General features: G+C 36.2%; 2 protein-coding genes across 4 annotated transcripts in view; one reads left to right on the top strand and one right to left on the bottom strand.

Annotated features, from left to right (window-relative positions):
• Window positions 1-19,347, top strand: part of LOC116288505 (uncharacterized) — a 40,068-nt gene extending 20,721 nt beyond the window's left edge. For 2 of the 3 annotated variants that reach the window (XM_089034488.1, XM_089034487.1), the window contains exons 4-9: window positions 7,553-7,711; window positions 8,185-9,874; window positions 10,155-10,560; window positions 11,464-11,788; window positions 12,825-13,085; window positions 13,715-18,248. In XM_089034488.1, the coding sequence (XP_088890614.1) occupies window positions 7,553-7,711; window positions 8,185-9,874; window positions 10,155-10,560; window positions 11,464-11,788; window positions 12,825-13,085; window positions 13,715-14,076 (3,203 nt within the window). In that variant the 3' untranslated portion in view covers window positions 14,077-18,248. Of the gene's footprint in view, window positions 1-7,552; window positions 7,712-8,184; window positions 9,875-10,154; window positions 10,561-11,463; window positions 11,789-12,824; window positions 13,086-13,714; window positions 18,249-18,571 lie in introns of those variants that run through there. The other variant, XM_089034489.1, reaches the window with a different exon arrangement.
• On the bottom strand, window positions 4,038-4,794 carry LOC148909090 (uncharacterized). The gene is made up of 2 exons (XM_089034495.1): window positions 4,664-4,794; window positions 4,038-4,564 (listed from the first exon to the last, which is right to left on the bottom strand). Exons 1-2 carry the CDS (start codon window positions 4,707-4,709, stop codon window positions 4,038-4,040), a joined length of 573 nt encoding a protein of 190 aa, XP_088890621.1. The 5' UTR covers window positions 4,710-4,794.
• Window positions 19,348-19,362: the final 15 nt, after the last annotated feature.

Here is a 19,362-nt window from a genome sequence, read left to right as displayed (position 1 = left end):
TTGTGTTTTTGATGCCGGTGTTTTGATTGTTTTACAAAATCGCAAAACTTAAGAAAAATGCTGAAAACTTAAGGTTGTCCTTTTCGCAATAGCAAGATAATTTCGATAGTGATACACTGCTGATTTATACAATAAAAATTTTGTTTATACAAAGCAAAAATAATCTTTGAAAATGCCGCCACTCGCGGCCCGACGATTTGCAGATAATCACATGCTCGGATCCTATGTAAAGAAATCCAAAAATATGTGTAAAATTCCAAACCGAATATTTAAAAAATAGCCCTGTCGGTTAAAATAAAACCTACCTTTAGATGTGATCAATTGTTATTGTCCGCCATTTTGTTTTTCTCCCAACGCATGCGCAGTGCGTTTTTCATCAGTGTCGGTTGACTATTGTACAAAGTTCAAGTAAGTGAAGTGTTTTCATAGAATTTTTCACTTTTATTTATCACAACTTTCATTTGGTTTTTCTGTACTATTAAATGAAAGGTTTTGCAAGTGTTACTCAAATTTTAGGCCGATTTTTACGCCGAAATTACCAGGCAGGACAGCGAAGACAAACCTGGCTGATCACAGACCATGAGCTTTGTATGCAGATAAAAAATCCTTTATTGGGAAAGCAAAAGCCTCTTCGGAGGCTGATTGAGCCTCTTTGGAGGATAATTGAGCCTCTTTTACTAATTTTGGCATGTTCTTTTCGAATATTATTTTTCGTTATGTTGGATTAAATTTTAAAACGTCACGCAACCTGATAACCCCTCATTAACAAAGAAAGAAGTTGTAAAATGCCTTGAACTACTTCTTATTTTAATAAATCGTGTATATATACGTTAAATGGTCTGCTTCGTTCTACATTCTACAGGTTTCTCAATATAAAGCTGGCACTATTACACTCTGCCCGCTCAAAAACAAAAAAAAAACAACAAAAAACAAAAAAAAAAAACACAACACGACACGACCACAACAAACAGAAAATATTATTGGGACATTTTCAACGAAACTTGAGAACACTCAAAACAGCTCTTTTGACGTCTCCCTCCAAAACATTCAGCTCCCAGCCCGGCCTAAAACTACCAAACACAAAGAAAGGAAACTAATATGAAAACAACAACCACAGTAATGTACCTAGTTGTATGCCATTACGCACATGCGTTCCAGAAAAGTGGAGGGAAATAAATAAATAAATATACCTACTTGCAAAAACGTTGGCATAGAAAAACACGACATAAGTAATTTAGTGAGAAACTAAATTAAAAGACAAAAGAAGATCAATGAAGCGGAATTGCAGTCCATACCTCGGATAGCCTGTTAACGAGGCTCTCCAGGGCGCGGACGAAAATATATAGATTACACTTGCTTCCTCAGCAAACCCGTAAAAACATGTTTGTTAAAGCATTCCAGTAAAAATAAATGAACTAAATCCCAGTTTCGCAATTCTGCAGTAGCCACATGCGCTCATCGAGCGTCTATTTTTTATAAACGGTTAACGCTTTTCTAAAATGACCTAACGGTTTTTTCATAAACGGCTAACGGTTGGCTAACGATTTTTCATAAACGGCTAACGGTTGCCTAATGGTTGGCTAACGGTTGCCTAACGGTTTTTCATGAACGGCTAACGGTTTTTTAACGTTGCTCTTACGTTTAGACTTGAAGGCCTAAACGCTTTGCCAACAGCTTTAAGCTTACTTCGAGATGCTTTGCTAACTGATCGTTTTGTCGCTGTTCCTTAATTTCAGTGTTGAGAAAAATATGAATAAATGATAAGCTTGATGCCCTGGTTTTCCTTGAATATACAGTATTATTGTTATCAATAATCAGATTATTACCATAGTGTTATACTGAATGTCTTTTATTATATGGTGGAGTTCTTGGAGGCTAGGTTGTTCTTGGTTCTTGTGTGAGTCAGCCATCTTGCAAAGTTTCGCTTGTGGTGTTGTTCTGGTCACTAAAGCTGTCAACCTGAGATGATTCTTTTAATAATTGTTGCTTGAGTACCTATACATCAGTATTTATTAGTACAACACTTAGTACATAACAGCATCAACTTATCTGCCAGATAGCGCTATCCAGGCTTCGTACAACCGGGCCCAGGTCTATAACATTTTACTCAAACCCAATTGGCTTTTCTACTCAGGTCTATGATGCCAAAAATCTGCTGAAGTGACGGTCGTATTTGTACTGGCAGGGGAGAGGTGTTCCATGTTGAGTAGTTAGTAGTATTTGGCTCGATCCATCCACCAACTTCCCTTCACAGCACACTACTTAGTACAGCAGTATATTCTGCTCTAAAGGGCATGAAAACAAAGAGGATTCTAACCATTCAACAATGGTAAAGACTTAACCCTGTCAGTAAAAGGACACCTGCCACTTGAGTATATTTGACTTCTCACTGTTATTTGTAGTGTTGCATAATATTTGTGGTTTACCAGCAGAATGGGTCAGGCCTCCCCTCGAGTCAAATATTATGGAAATGAACTTTTGGTTCACATCAATGCAACAGTTATTAGTGACTGTTTTGGTGCAATACTAGAGCGAGATCTCAGATGTGTTGGTGAGACTGAGAGAATAAAGGTTGAAACAATGTATCTTGATTTTACAAAATCCAAGCCAGGTGCTGTTTATTAATAAACTAATATTAAACTATTTTTATTAAAATTTTGACAGTTCTTGAATCATTACAGTTTTATGTTAATAAATATTGATTTATAAGAAACAATTATAAAAAGTAGGGATTGAAGGTCTTCAATATTTTTAAAATCCAGCTTTACTCCAGCTTTAGTATATACAAATCAGGGGTGTGGGAGGGGGAATGAGGGAAAGAAAAGTTTACAGTTTGCAAGTGTTGCTATGTAGCTGAACTACCAATCTAATTTAGTAATTTGACCCTGCGAATTACGGAAATAGTCAATCAGCATTAGCCAATCAGCATCAAAGTAATTTTCCCCTCTATGTGATAATCTATATTAAGAACTTCAAGGCAGTAATTAACATTAAACATAGATCCCCTCCCCCAGGGACAGTGAAGCATATTTATTTATTTATTTATTTATTTATTTATTTATTTATTTATTTATTTATTTATTTATTTATTTATTTATTTATTTATTATTATTTTTTCATTATTTACTTCTCTATGAATTTTATATGAATATAGATTATTCTTATATAGTTACAACGTTATCATATTTACATTTAGTATTCCACATATTTTCTTTGAATTTGTAACTCACTATGATAAATATATCTCTCTCTGCGAATAAGTAGTGTGTATTTTTCTCAGTTGGCCCTCCAAGTCAGAGATATTTTTATGCTAAAGCCGGGGATGTTTTTTTCCATTTCCTATTATGCTTTGTGAGAATATTTTTTGAGTTGGCCATTTTGTATTCGATATTTTTATTATACATCAGAGTATGTTTAAAGAGAGACAGAGAAGATAATTTACCTTTATCCCTAAATTTGTAAAAAATATTTTAAAACACAGTATGTTATAAGTAACAACTGTGTCATCTAAACCTAATATAATATTAGAACGTTTTCCAACAACCGGGGTTAAAAATTCTAATGAGTTTGCTAATATGCTAATGATCTACGTACCGTACTGCCAGCCAAGTTAAACCGAAATAATCCGCGTGAATTAGTTTTAACCTTAAAATGCTAGTCTTATTGCACTTTCTGTGAACTTGTCATAATTTCCAGGAATGTAAACGAACTCAACGTTAAAACGCTTGCCATTCTAAAACGTGCTTACAAAACTATTAACGCTATATTTGGTTTTAAGAGAAGTAAACTCGCTGTTGCTGGTGCTTGCCTATCTCCAGCTTTTCAGAAGTTTCATATATGTAACTTCTGAGAAGCCAGAGATAGGCCAGCACCAACGATTTAACTTCTCTAAAAACTCACTAAAATTGTTACAAGATTTTTATAGAAGTTTTATTCAACAGCAGCGTTTGTAAAGTACAAATCTTTGAGTATAAGTGACGATATACCTGCTCGCTATAACAGTCGAGACTGAAGATTTGATTCCATTTTTTAATAGCCTAGTTATTCTTATCTAGATATTTGTCCACCTTGCTTAAAACGGCATCTACTTTACTCATCGTTTCCAAAGCCTTTTCGCACATTTTCTTATGTGCAGCTTGGGTTTCTGCTGCATTGTCAACCTTCCTCTTTTTAGATACCTTGTTCGTACCGGCAAAGCAGTCATCTTTTTCATCAAACTCGCTCTCGCATGATGATGACGCAACATACTCTCCCTCTAATTTGTCCTTCACTGCTTGTCTTCTCTGGGAAGGTGTTTTCTTCTCTGCATACTTCATGGAGTCTATTGGTTCAGTCGGGGAAGCCAACATTTTCTTTAAAATGTTCTTCATTCTGGTTATCAGTCGACTTGCCAGTGGGCTCTGCAGATAGAGTGCCACAACATGATGAGGGAGTTGTGCCTCTAGGATTCTTTCTTTGCAGTACTGTAGGATTTCAGGCCACTCTTTGCTATTACATTCGTTGTAGCATTTAGAAATAAATTCAATTTCCTTTTCACCAACATTAGCACGCTTTGGTAGTGATCCTATCACAATTAAAATTACAAACCATAAGTTGAAAACGATAATAAAATTAATTTGTCGCAAAAATCCAGAAATGGGCTTTTTAAAAATGGTTTACTTACCTAACCCATGCGAATTTCCCGGTATTGGAGAATCTTTTTGTGACATCTTGACAAAACGTTTATCAGAAATAATCAAGTAAACTAGCTAAACTCAATTGTCACTCGATGGGCACTGAATGCTCAGAAAATTCCGAAGTGCAAAACTCTAAACAGCCTGGACTAATTACAATAACGGTGTTAGTTGCACGCTTCGATTTTAATTATTCAAAAAATAGAAGTTTGACTGGTAGTTACTGTGAACTTGAGATGCAGATTCAGGATATACGTGTCCTGCTTTTGCAAATACTAGCAATTTTGATACTTCTGTCTGCTTTCCAGCCTCCGTTAAACATACAAAACGTGCCGTTAAATAGACGTCTTCTTACAGGCTTCCGTGGAAGTGGATTTGATGGCAGGGATGTGTTCTCTCTAATTCAAAGACAGCCGTGGTTGTTTTGGAGAAATACAGGTGAAACCCCACAGTCATTTCTGCAGCTAGTAGCAGATGTTTCTCCAGCTCTATTCCGTTTAACAAGGGATGGATTACCACGTCAACGACTAGGACGCTCACAACTCAACATCACGAATCAAGTTCTATTAGCTTTAATGTGGCTACGCAAATATCTGCATGTGGAAAGTCTAGCTCTGTGGTTCGATACAGACCCATCAACTGTTGTGCGAATTATATACAGAGTCATACCAGAGATGTGGAGGTATTTCCAAAATCAAATTCGCTGGTTAAATGTAAATGAATGGGCCAACATCAGGGGAAATTGGCCAGAATTCCCAAACGCAGTGGGCGCTATAGACGCAACCCCGCATGAGATATACCGACCCATAACAGAGCCCCAGAGATCGTTCTATAGTGGGCACCGTCACTACCACTGTTTCAACACCCAACTTATCATTGATAACCTTGGACACTTGAGATATGTTCAGGCCGGGTTTCTTGGTAGTACACACGATGCGACATCTTACAGGCTGATGACCCGCATTGGACCAGGACAGCCTCTGGACCTAACACAAGGTGCAAAACTTCTAGCGGACAAGGCTTATCCTGATGGTGGACCATTGCTGACGGCCGTAAGAGCAAATCAAATGCATTTGCTGAACCCCAGAGAAAGAAGGCGGGCAAGGCGCTTTAACAAGTGTCTGTCACGACGACGAATCAAGGTGGAGCATGTATTTAAAGAAATAAAAGTGTACAAAGCCATATCACAGTTATGGAGACATCCTAGATGGCTTCTTCCAATATGTGTGGAGCTTGCGTCATTTCTTGCTGAACGTCGAGTACGCTTATTTGAACATTTATAACAAACTAAAAAGGTATTTCTGTGTACAGCCAATTTCCATGCTAGCTTAGTCCACTCATTTGCATTTTTTCAGATACAAACGTTGATGTTGAATAAAAAACAAAGTCTTGTAACACTTGTTGAGTTTTTAATAAATTTAGAACGTTGAGTTCGTTTACATTCCTGGAAATTATGACAAGTTCACAGAAAGTGCAATAAGACTAGCATTTTAAGGTTAAAACTTCTTCACGCAGATTATTTCGGTATAATTTAGCTGGCAGTACGGTACGTAGATCATTAGCATATTAGCAGACTCATTAGAATTTTTAACCCCGGTTGTTGGAAAACGTTCTATTAAATCAAATAGTTCCTTGTTGGTTGTTGTTACATTCATGATAATTTGTCTTATCAACCATAGATTTAATACATATGTTCCGAGCTTTCGGCCTACTCGTCCATCCTCAGGGAAATGAAAAACGTTACATATTGACAAAGAAAAACGCGATCAAACCATGGCATATGTGCGCGCGCATTAAATTAAACAAATTCGCGCGCGCTTAGGAAAAAATAAATAAAACAAATTATTTAATTAATTAAAAATAAATAAATAAAATAATGATAATAATAATAAATAAATGAATAATAACAAAAATAATAATAATAAAATGAAAAATAAAATAAAACAAGCGAACAAACAAGCAAACGAACGAACAAACAAATAAACAAACATTATATAATAGATTTTCACGAACGCGCGTTCTGATTGGCTGAAAAGCTATGTTTTATCAGAGTATAGAAACATAGATATGACGTCAAAACCATGTTTTCTATACAAAATTAAACATAGAAATTACGTCACAGGAATTCGGCTTTTCAATCATTCTAGTTACTTAGAACTTTGCTACATATTTTAACACTAGTTTTTAGCTAGTTATCTTTACATATTTTAACGTCTACGTTGATTAGGCTGATCTGTCGCCAAGCTTCCAAATTTCTACTATCTTTGCTAGGTTTCTTATTAAAATTTATTTTTGTGTTGTTGACAAGAAACCCACTTCAAAGCTACAATCTAAAGATTCTTTAGTAAAACCATCATTACCGGGGGTCTTGGACCGACCCATTTGTTTGGGGGCCTCTAAACACTCCTCGATTGCCATTGGTTTTCCACATTCTTCTTTAGTTAATCCAGATACAGATGGGGTTTTCAAATTGGAAACGAAATCTTGACACTCTTTTTTTCTGTTTTCTCGGATTTGGATTTAAAGATGGAGTGAAAGAAATCTTTCACTTTTTTAAGTATTTCATTCGGATCTGGAGTTTCAGTACCATCTTCGTTTATTAATTTCCTAACATGCGTCTTAGTTATATTTTTCTTTTCTAGATTCAAAAAATATTTTGTATTTTTTTCACCTTGTTCATGCTTTTGACCTAATGATGATACCCTCTGTAATATAGTTACTTTCCTCCTCTAGTGCTTTCGAAGAGACAAAGATTCGTCATTTTCCCATCCCATTGTTTCTTCAATGATTTTGATATCCGACAGGGTGAGGGAAATAGGGGATGAGGAGAGTAAGTAATGATAATGATCGCTAATCTTATAAATCTATTTTCCTTGTAGATGATACGATACCTAGTGAAATTCTCGCCCGCGGTCCAGAAGCACTGAAAGCGTATGAAAAAGCTCTTGAAAGTGGAAAAACAAAAAATCGGCGTTTACCTGTTATGGTAGTGGGACCGGCACGTGCAGGAAAGACGAGCTTACTGAAATCTTTAAACGGTACACTACTGATGAGGATATGAAAAATGCAACAGATAAGCACTTACAGATAAGAACCTTTATGGGTGGAGTAGGGGCAGTTTTCACTTCTGTGTTCCGTGGTCGAGCCCTGGCTCCGCGGACTGGATATATGGATATATGACTGGATTATATATGAGTTGAGTTAGATTGATGTGTTGTTCTCTCCCTTGCCACGGAAGTGTTCTCCGGTTTCCACCCTCCGTAAAAATAAACATGTGAGTTGAGGTGTTGTATGTTGTCAATATAGAATATAGAATGTAGTGGTAGTGCGTTTGGAGCGAACCTCACGGAAGAGCCCTGTACGGGAAGTAGTGGTTGCAAAATATAAGTTTATAAGTTTATATAAGATAATAAGTATCTTAAAAATATGAAATCGGAATAAGGTATCAACACAAAATATTGAATATACTTGAATGTAATTAACGTGGCTTTTGTATAATTATGTTTTAAAGGAGAAAAGTTTGACCCAAAAGAAGACAGCACTGAGGGGATTCATCTGCAGCACACATTTTGCAAGTCACAAGAAAATTGTTGGAGTAAAGAAAGTGACGAAGGTATCTCATTCACGGACTGCATGGCCGATATTATTCATAAGAATCTTCGAGGCGAAAATGACAGCAAAGAAATACATGATGAAAACACGAAAAATGATGAAGATGATCGCGACGAGGATAACGATGCTGATGATGATGACGCGGATGATGAGGATGATGGCAAAATTAAAGCAAGAAAAGTTGATTCTGAAGAAATAAATGAAGAAGCTAAAAAGCTGGAAAACCGAGAATATATTAGCGAGAAAAGTACTGCAAATCTCCCAAAATCTATTGAAGAAAAATTAGTGAAGTTAATGGATTCCGAACTGAGTTTGCTAGACTTTGCTGGTCAGGCTGTCCACAAGGTCATCCATCCAATGAATACCAAACTGAGTGATAAGACGAAAGAGAATGAAGTGTATATTAAATCGCTAGACTTTGGTGGTCAGGCTGTGTACAATGTCATCCATCCCATATTTCTAACTTCGAAAGCAGTTTTCATTCTAGTTTATAATTTAAAAAACATTCCACATGACCCCATGAAATCCATAGTCCAGGAAGATGGTGCAGAAAGAGAACTCGTAGATCCCTTTGAGATGACAAACTTGGAAAATCTGGAGTTATGGCTGTCCGGCATTTCTTCCTATACAGATGCACAGAGAATGGCAAAAATAGGCGGGTTTTCATTACCTCCTGTTTTCATAGTCGGGACTCATGCAGACAAGTTTGATGGTAATCTTGAAGCTGCAAGACAGATCATCCGCGAAATATACAAATATTTAAGTCCAAGCAAAAACCCATCTGGCTGTCATGTCATAAGCAACCAAATCTACACCGTGAATAACAGTGTATCTGGTAATGGAGAAATAAGAGATGAGTCCGTCATGAAACTCAAGGCAGATATTGAAGAATTGTCAAAATCTCTTCCCCATATGAATGAAGATATTCCTATCAACTGGCTGTGGTTTGAGGAGGAGCTGTCAAACCTTGTAGAGAAGGAAAACAAAAAATACATCACGCTCGATGAAGCTTTGAAGATAGCCAATGAGTGTAAGGTGAACACCAGTGTCGAATCCAAAGAGTTCCCCACCTTGTTAAACTATTTGCACGATTTGAAGACTATTATTTACTTTGAGGAGACTAAGAAAGTATTCATTGATACGGAATGGCTGGTCAAAGTGTTTACAAAGGTCATCGAGGTCAGGCCAGTTGAGAAGCGAGATGGCTTTCACAAGTCCTGGGATAAACTGGAGGAAGAAGGTGTCATGGAAAGAGCCTTGGTGGAGCACGTATGGAAAGGTTTAGTAGATGAACAAAACACAATTGATTCTCTTGTTTTAATTATGGAGAAGTTCTCACTTATTTGCCGTTGGAATACTAGCGAAGGAGAAGAAGTGTACCTTGTTCCCTGTATGTTGTGTAACAGTGAGAAGCGGGAGGACATCGCGATGTGTCTAAGACATCAGAAGTCGTCAACAATGGTCATTCGTTTCAACACTTCCCATGTATCACTAGGTATCTTTCCTAGGCTTTTTGTAGCTATTGCTGCGGAAGCAAAGAAAAGATGGCCAAAGCTACGACAACCAAAACTTTACAAGAACTTCTACAGGTATCAATTTTTGATTATTTTCAGTTTACATTTCCTTTCTACGTTTCCTTTCTCCGTCTCTTTCTCCCTTCCGCCCTTCTCCCTCTCTCAGATATAGATCACTTGTGCGCTTTAGTTCAGTGAAATAATATGCTTCTCGTTTCCTAGGATTTTCAGTATTTCAGTATTAGGTTTACCTATTTTCAGTTGTATTTCTCTTCAACTCTCCCTCTCTTTCTCTTAGGTAAAGATCATTCATGCACTGTAGTCCAGTGAAATATTTAAGTTTCTCTTTTTCTAGGATTTTCGATATTGGTAAAGAAAGAAAGCTTGATATCTTTGTCATTCAGTCCAGCATTCGAACAATCAGTGTAACAGTCAGCAACCAGCAGAACATCGATGGGCAACACGTCACTGAGTTCTGCCAGCACTTTCGTAAATTGCTTGATCAAATCTTTGTTGACATGCGGCGAAACTTTCCTTGGATGCAAAACATGCCATTCGAGTATGGAATACTCTGTCCTGTTTGTGCAAGCTCACCAAACAAATGCAAGTTTCACGGTATGGAGGGATGCAACCGGGATTCATGCCTTCACTTCGTGAACGAGGAAGAGTTGATCGTTGATCGACCAAGGTGTGACAAGAACGTTGCAATTCTAGATAACGTGATTAAGGAGGAGGCATATATATTCTGGTTCCCAAGACAAGTAAGTGGGTATTAACAAAATATGGCTGATTTCATAAATTTTAAAGTGCCTATAACACAAGATTTTTTATCGTGTTAATAAATTTTGTAGATAATTTTAAGCTCTTTGGCATAAAAATAATTCATTTGTAACTTTCCGTTGAAGTTTTATCGTCTTGCAAAGTTGAGTTTAATAGAACCACGTCCGTGTTCCGGGGGATCTGGTACCGAGTATTCTGTGACGTCATTATAGTACAACAACTCTCAAGGTCAACTTTAGGTTCTTTCGTTTTTGCTTGATTTTTTCACGATGTCTTCTACTGAATCTTTCTCTGATACGAGCTACATAACAGAAGATTCGGAATGTGACTTTATACGACAATATGAAATCCAGGTTAGGGGATATGTTTTGTACTTTTATATATATATATATATATATATATATTATTTATTTATTTATTTATTTGGCATAAACTTGCTAGAATACTATCACGAATCCTGCAATCTGATTGGCTATTAACGTACTAACATTTAATAGCGAAAAACAAACGTTTCGCTGGAATCTCTGCTTGTTCTCTAAAAATTCTTTAAAAATCGATGTAGAAAAGACAAGATTGTATCAAGGAAAGGAGCTGAGGTTTTGGAAGGTTGAGATAAATTAAAAACTGAGGAATTTTGGCAATTTTAACAGAAAAATGCGGCTGTCTAATTAAGTCACTGAAATTTTCATGTGCAAACTTACAACGGACGAACAAATGACTACAAGATAACGATGGCATTTTAAGAAAGATTTCCTCAAAGAACAAATTAGTTGCTACGCAATGAATGATTGCCTCTCTATTCTAATTGTCTTATTGAATATCTCTTTTTAATTCACGTAAAACATTTTGTAAGAAGTTCTTTTCGTTATACGTCTTACAAACAGGCTGTAGGTTCAACGTTTAACTTGACTGAAAACCAAAAGCGATGGTTGGTGATTGGCATCTGCTTGAACATTGTTCTTCTTCCGCCTTTGCGAAAGTTCTTAGAACCGAATATACTGGACCACTACACTAACCTGAAGGCCAGCAACCACATCGACAACCAAGTCCACGGAGGGCAGCTTGTTTATGACGGATACAAAGCATTGAATTATCGTAGCATAAACAACAATAACACAATAAAGAAAGAAAAAAACCACAACTACAATGTTACGTCTGCTGTTGACTTGGCCAAGCTGTACTTGCAACCTCACATGGCTAATTTCACAGGTGTGTATACCCTTAGTCGGTTCGATAGAGTACGCTTTTGCTAGCCACTGCTACCGTGCTAATGCCAACACAAGCATCTGACGTTATACAGTCCTTTGACTAAACGTTGTCGTTGATCGGATCATCCCTACGCGCCTAGACCGAAAAGGATAACGGGTAAATTACCCAGAACTTGCGTCATCCAAACTGCTCGCCAGTTTAAATCTTCGCCGTATGCTCGAGGCATGGTTTTAGCAAATTAAATGGGATCGAAAACAGCGAGCTCAAGACGTGTTAGATAACATATGCGGCAGCTAGTAACTGTGAATTAATTATCCCCATGATCCTTTTCGGTCTAGGCGCGTAGGGATGAAGCCGATCAAACGACAACGTTTAGTCAAAGGACTGTATGCTGGGAACTCTTGTGCCCTAAGGTACCGCTCATTATTTACATGGAGTACCGCCGGGTTGGATAAAAAACGTAAGGGGTTTGAATTTTTTATTTATAGTCTGAAGGGGGTTTTTCTTTTTAATTCACAAAGAATTGACGGGGTAAAAAAATATCATGGAAGCTCAAAGTATAATTTACTCCAGCTTTGATTCAAATTACATTCTCATGTCTATCACAAACTCGAACAGTGTAAAGCAATGACAATCATTTTCAAGACTGATTATTATCATGCGGTGATAATAAATATTACAGAAGAGACTGCAAGTACAAGAAATATGAGCATGAAAGGATCAACCATCTCGTAGCCTGTATTCAAAGGGCCATCTTTGATTGGCAGCCGAATTTAAACAGTCGAATGTTAAGAAATGGAATTGGCAAACGCCGATAAATTAACAACTGCTGTGAAAGTTTAACAACGGAAGTGAAGAACATGAAAGACTACAATACTGGACATAATGGATTGCCATTGTGGCAATCATACAAAACCACCAGTAAGTTACCGCCAGTACGCCCGAAATGGAAAGACTCACTGATGCTGGACCTGGGGTGGGAGTAACCTATTGGTTCATAATGAGAATACTTCTTTTCTTTTCCTCCTTATTCTAGGATTCAATGATACCTGTGATCTATCTGCTGTCCTTGGTGTTCTTTCCTCTGCTAGTGTCTTTTCTTCTGATGTTCAAGACTTCTCAAGTAAAGTACGAAAAGAAGTAAGAAATGAATGGGGCCACTGTAACTTCCAAAGCTGGGATGAAACAAAGTTGAAAGGTTCCTTCAAGCTTATGCGTTCTCTCTTAAAAGCTCTAAAGCTATCATCTGACAGTGAAAACACAATAGCTGATCAACTGAAAGATTGGGAACAGAATTGTAAGTTTCAGCAACAGACCTCTTTACCTTGGGCGTAATGTTTTTTCATCTCAGACCACACCTCATTCCCTTGGGAACAAGATTCTTTGTTTGATTCGTATCCATATTCGTATGTCTTAATAGGCCCTTTGCAGTTAACGGTCACGTGTCTTTACTGGTGAGCAAAATTTTTAAAATTATTTTAAATTGGTGATTCTTTTTAGCTACTTGTAAAGAACTGAATGAAACGATGTGTATCCAGTGTGTTACGAAATGCAGTTTTATTACGATCTCTCGAAACAGGTTGTAGAAAATTTGTTTGCTCACCATATTTCACTCATGGGAATCAAGATGTTCATTCATTTGTTCTAAGTGAATTAATCAGCACGTGATTACTGAGCTGCAAAGGGCCTATTTTCGTGCGCAACCACTAAAAAGAAATGGTAATCTAAAGAATGACACGTGGTATGGAATGGAAAAACATTACACTCAAGCTAAAAATATCTATTGCCCCTTTGATCTGTTTCCGTGCAATTTTTATCGCTTGACAACGTAACATTGCAAGACAAGCTGCGATAAACCTTATCTGGTGTAACACCGCCTTAAAACCTCTAATTCTTATTATAATTATCGTTTCGATTTATTTTTAGGTGTAGGAATCTGTATGGCCGACACAGTTCCACCAGAGTTGGCAAAGGATATCAAAGATAAAGTGTCCCAGTTATTTGGAGAATTCCAACTGGCTCTTTGTCGAAACGAAGAAAACGTTGCACAGTTATCCAAAGATGTTGAACAGCTGGCTATCAGTCAAGAAGAAGAAGTCTGCAGAGTTCTCGAGACCTTGAAGACTTGTCAGGATGCTATCCAATCTCTAAAGCAAGAGTTGGGCTTTGTTAAGCAAAGAGTGAGGAATGTTCAGGAGGAAGTGGGGAAGGTTAAGGAGGAAGTTCACGAAAGATTTTATTGTCTAGATTATCGAGTTAAAGTCTTGGAAGCACGAGAACAGAAATAGGGCTTCTTTTTCTAAATTGTAAACATGCCGCTATTTCACCTCTGATTGTCTAACAACATTCAGCCAATCCTCGAAAGGGATCGACTTCATTGACATAATCTTCTCAACAACATGCGCGACAAAATTGTGATGGACGTCAATCGAAGTGTTTCCTTTGTATTTTCTACGTATAACAAAGTATTCAAGTGCACGTGCCTATAGAATATCATGACAAACGCCTTGATCAACCCACCAAAACCTACTTCGTCGCGACGACCATTTCGCGACAATGACTGTGGCATTCATAGTTAGAAAGGTGTTCTTTTTGGACATTTCTAACCTATATTCATTGCGAATCGTTACACTAAGTCGGATAACCACGCAAAAATCAAAGCAAGCTCTTTGAATAACGTTAAGCGTGAAAGAGGGTCATTCGAGAGTTTTTCTCATCCTCTCTAAAGAAATTTGTAATATTTTAATTTTTACTATAGTTTTATGTTACACTGTGTCAACTTCGTTTTTAAGGTTGTACCGGACGGAAAGAATTATTTTTTTAAATCTAGTCTTTTAAAGATTTTCAATTGCTTATTCAAAAATGCGAAAAAAAGTGGAGGTCACGGACTTGCTTCTCGAGTTATTAGAGATCGTAATCAACAGTAATAGAATTAATTATTTTTTTACATTGAAAGATTAATATTCAAAGCCTTGAATGCAAAGAAAAAATAGGGGGTCATCGTACTAATAGACGAAGTATAAGCGAAAAAATCCACAGATGGACCAAGCTGTTTATTAGTGTCGATTTATCGTCAAAATACAGTAAACTAGCTGTTGCATATTTTGAGTAAAGTGCTGCGAGTAGGTGTTATGAGAGAGAAAATTAATGTTTTTACAGACTAAGCTAGACATCAGTTTTCTAATTACTATTTCTTATCGTATGAAAACAAGGTAAAGAACGATAAAACTAGCTAAAAACTAGTGTGAGCTGCGTCGGTGTTTCTAATGAAACAGTAATGATAAAAAGGTAAATTATACACCGTCAAGATAAAGAGCGATCAATTAGCTATTAAAAACATCGATATAAGATTTCAGTAAGGCTACCATCACGCACAAGTTTAGACGATGGTATGCTTTGAATTTACAAGTAAACCTCTTAGCTCCAAGAAACAAAGAAAAGCAAGCAACCAAATCAAAAACACAAAAATCCAGAACTTTTCTAATATAGTTTTTATTTCGTATTCAAGACATATTGCATTCAACTTCTCTAATATAGTTTTTATTTCGTATTCAAGACATATTGCATTCAACTTTTCTAATATAGTTTTTATTTTGTATTCAAGACATATTGTATTCAACTTTTCTATTATAGTTTTTATTTCGTATTCAAGACATATTGCATTTCCATCCATATTCATCCTTTTTTTCTTTCTTTCTTTTTTCGTTTATTTTCCTTCGATTATTTTTATAAATGTATTCCAAGGTACATTTTATGTGCTTTAACACGAATTTTTTACGTTGACATTTTTTTCGCTACCACTCAACTTTATAATGTTGTGCGTTTCTCCCTTCCCTCCATCTTTCTTCTCGTATATATCTTTATTCTCTTTCTTCTTCTCATATCTCACTCTTTGCATCTTTCTTCTCGTGTATTTTTTTCTTCTCTTTCCTCTTCTCATATCTCACTCTTTCCATCTTTCTTCTCATATATTTTTTCTTCTCTTCCTTGTTCTCATATCTCACTCTTTCCATCTTTCTTCTCATATATTTTTTCTTCTCTTCCTTGTTATCATATCTCACTCTTTCCATCTTTCTTCTCGTGTATTTTTTCTTCTCTTCCCTCTTCTCATATCTCACTCTTTCCATCTTTCTTCTCGTATATCTTTTCTTCTCTTCCCTCTTCTCATATCTCACTCTTTCCATCTTTCTTCTCGTGTATTTTTTCTTCTCTTCCTTCTTCTCATATCTTATTTCTTCCATCTTTCTTGTCGTATATTTTTTCTTCTCTTTCCTTCTTCTCATATCTCACTCTTTTCATCTTTCTTCTCGTATATCTTTTCTTCTCTTCCCTCTTCTCATATCTCACTCTTTCCATCTTTCTTGTGTATTTTTTCTTCTCTTTCCTCTTCTCATATCTCACTCTTTCCATCTTTCTTCTCGTATATTTTTTCTTCTCTTTCCTCTTCTCATATCTCACTCTTTCCATCTTTCTTCTCGTATATAGAGGATATTACATGGGCGCGCGGAGATACGAAATTTATCTTCGAGTGTTGAAAAGATCTCTCACAAGTGAGCGCAGCGAACGAGTGAGAGATTTTCAACACGAGAAGATAAATTTCGTATCTCCAAGCGCCCATGTAATATTCTGTTCATTATATAATTATCAATGAAGTATGTTTTGGCTTTTTCAGGCAATTCTTTCCGTGTATTTTTGAATAGCCATCGCAACGGTGTTATTTTCACACGTGAAAATAACATGTTATTTTCACGTGTGAAGATATCAATTTTTCGAAATAGAGAAAAATAGATATTTCATTGGTAATTATATAATAAATTTTTTTCTTCTCTTTCCTCTTCTCATATCTCACTCTTTCCATCTTTCTTGTCGTGTATTTTTTCTTCTCTTTCCTCTTCTCATATCTCACTCTTTCAATCTTTCGTTTAATTCTGTTTTTGTATTTAGTTTCGTTTCATCCTTTCAGTTTGTGTTCTGTCTGCGTTTTCGTTTGGTCTATTCTGTTCTGTCGATGTCCTGGATTCTCAAACCATATGTCATCAATAATCAATCACCTTTAATTAATTATCAATAATCGATCCTCAATCGACTTTCATTAATCGTCAATCATCTCTCATCAATTGTCAATCATTTTTAATCAATCATCAATCATCTTTCATTAATTCTCAATCGTCCATAATCTTTTATCATTTATCTTGCATCGAGCATTTTCCTTCAATCATGTTTTATTGATCGCCATTCATCTTTCAACAAACATTATTTATCTTCTATCAATTATCTTTTAACAATCACCTAGGAAACAATGCATACGACTAGGCATGAATGCGCACGACTTAAAATGAATGCAAATCACTAGAAATGAATACGCATCACTAGGAATTAATAAGCATCACTAGGAATGAATGCGCATCACTAGGAATGAATGTGCATCACTAGGAATGAATGTGCATCACTAGGAATGAATGCGCATCACTAGAAATGAATATGTATCACTAGGAAAGAATGGGCATCACTAGGAATGAATGCGCATCACTAGGAATGAGTGTGCATCACTAGGAATGAATGCGCATCCCTAGGAAAGAATGTGCATCTGTAGGAAAGAATGTGCATCACTAGGAATGAATGTGCATCACTAGGAATGAATGCGCATCACTAGGAATGAATGTGCATCACTAGGAATGAATGTGCATCACTAGGAATGAATGTGCATCACTAGGAATGAATGCGCATCACTAGGATTGAATGCGCATCACTAGGAATGAATGTGTATCACTAGCAATGAATACACATCACTAGCAATGAATGCGCATCACTAGGAATGAATGTGCATCACTAGGAATGAATGCGCATCACTAGGATTGAATGTACATCACTAGGAATGAATGTGCATCAATAGGAATGAGTGTGCATCACTAGGATTGAATGTGCATCACTAGGAAAGAAAGTTAATTTTTGCGGAGAGAGAAAGACCGGAGAACCCGGAGAAAGAACCTCTGAGCACAGGAGAGAACCAACAAACGACTCTACTCACATACGACATCGAGTCCCACGGGACTCTGGGTTGCGTTGGAGAGAAGAAAATTTAAAAAAGGAAAATAAAGCAAAATGATAAAAAAATACAAATAGAAATCGATAAACTCATAAATTAGAAAAGGAAATATTAAAATGATAGACGAAAAAAAAATCAAGTAAATGCAAAGAAAATTGAGAAAAGAGAAAAGAAATCTTCCCGCCGATAGTCCAGTTCCCAGTCTATCGCGGTCCTGTTAGCATTTGCATATTCGCACCTCGAAGACCACGTTTCTTGGTCCAGGTTAACGTTGAGTAAGACCCATGCTTAACTTTGTTCCTATTTATCTCGGCTACTATTTTGCTCATTTTTGGATCAAAATTTTGGTTTCATTTTTTTATGAAATATGATGTTATAAATACTTTGTACAATAAAAATACTTTGTATAACAAAGATATCTATCAAAATGTTGTGATCCCTCGAAGATTTGTAGTGAATTTCTAAGCGAAGTCTTCAAAGCATCGCTTTGTCGGAGCGATGTGCTCAACTGCGATAAGCGTATGCGTGATGACGACATGACATAACAAACAACGAACCATTTTACAAATTGGTTTTGTGTATGAGCTTAAAACATAAGAAAATACTCTGGTAAATAGGTAAGAACCCCTTAAACGTCATGTAAATATGTCCTGCTCTGTCCAAGGAAGATCATAAAATATGTATATTGCTGTTAAAAAATGTTAATCTGCTGTTGCCCTGTTCATCAATCTCTGCAGGTATTCGGCATGATGGATGGCAGAAGAAACCAAGAAAGAAATCAAGAAAAGAGAAGAACTAATGTATATAGAGTCGCCAAAAAGACGGATGAATCGAGACTCGAAAAAGTGTTGCTGAATTACGTTTTGAAATGCGAAAAGAAAGAGCTGATTTAAAGAGATAAGAGAAAATATTATAGATAGATAAGATAGAAAATAAATAAAATAGAAAATAGGAAAAACGATGAAAATTAATAGGCAAAAAAAAAAAAAAAAAAAGGAGGAATAAAGAAAGGAATGAAAAGTAAAGAAAAAAGAAAATGTGACAAGCAAAACACGGCAAATAACGTTAGAGGATAAAAAGTAAAAAATAGAGTGAAAGACGAAATAGAAAGCATAAAGAAAAGAAAAAGAAATGAAGAAAAGAAAAGAAAAAAAATAATTAGAAAATGTGACAAGCAATACACGCGGTAAAGAACTTTAAAGGATAAAACGAAAAAAAAGTGAGCGAAATGAGAGAAAAAGAGATTGGACTATAAATAAATAATGATTGTAAAGATTCCGAAATAAAGTGAGTCTTAATAAAATACTTTTCAAAAAAGATGCAAAATGTCAGTCGTTACTATACGAGCCTCTTTATCATTCCCAAATTATCTTGAACAGAGTTTTACAGGATAACACAAAAGAAATACCACACATTCCTTCGAGAAAAGCTGTGATTTTCCTTTGTATTTTCCTGTTCTGCTCATATTCAGGGTATTGTGACTGTTCAATAATTAGTAATACTCGAGGGATTGACACAAATATAAAGA

The sequence above is a fragment of the Actinia tenebrosa genome, unplaced genomic scaffold (assembly GCF_029948245.1).
Source record: "Actinia tenebrosa isolate PJP-AT-01 unplaced genomic scaffold, QUT_ActTen_1.0 PGA_scaffold2__45_contigs__length_23673736, whole genome shotgun sequence".
Taxonomy (NCBI): Eukaryota; Metazoa; Cnidaria; class Anthozoa; order Actiniaria; family Actiniidae; genus Actinia; species Actinia tenebrosa.
Note: the sequence above shows the minus strand (reverse complement) of the source record. Positions and strands in the feature narration are given on the sequence as shown.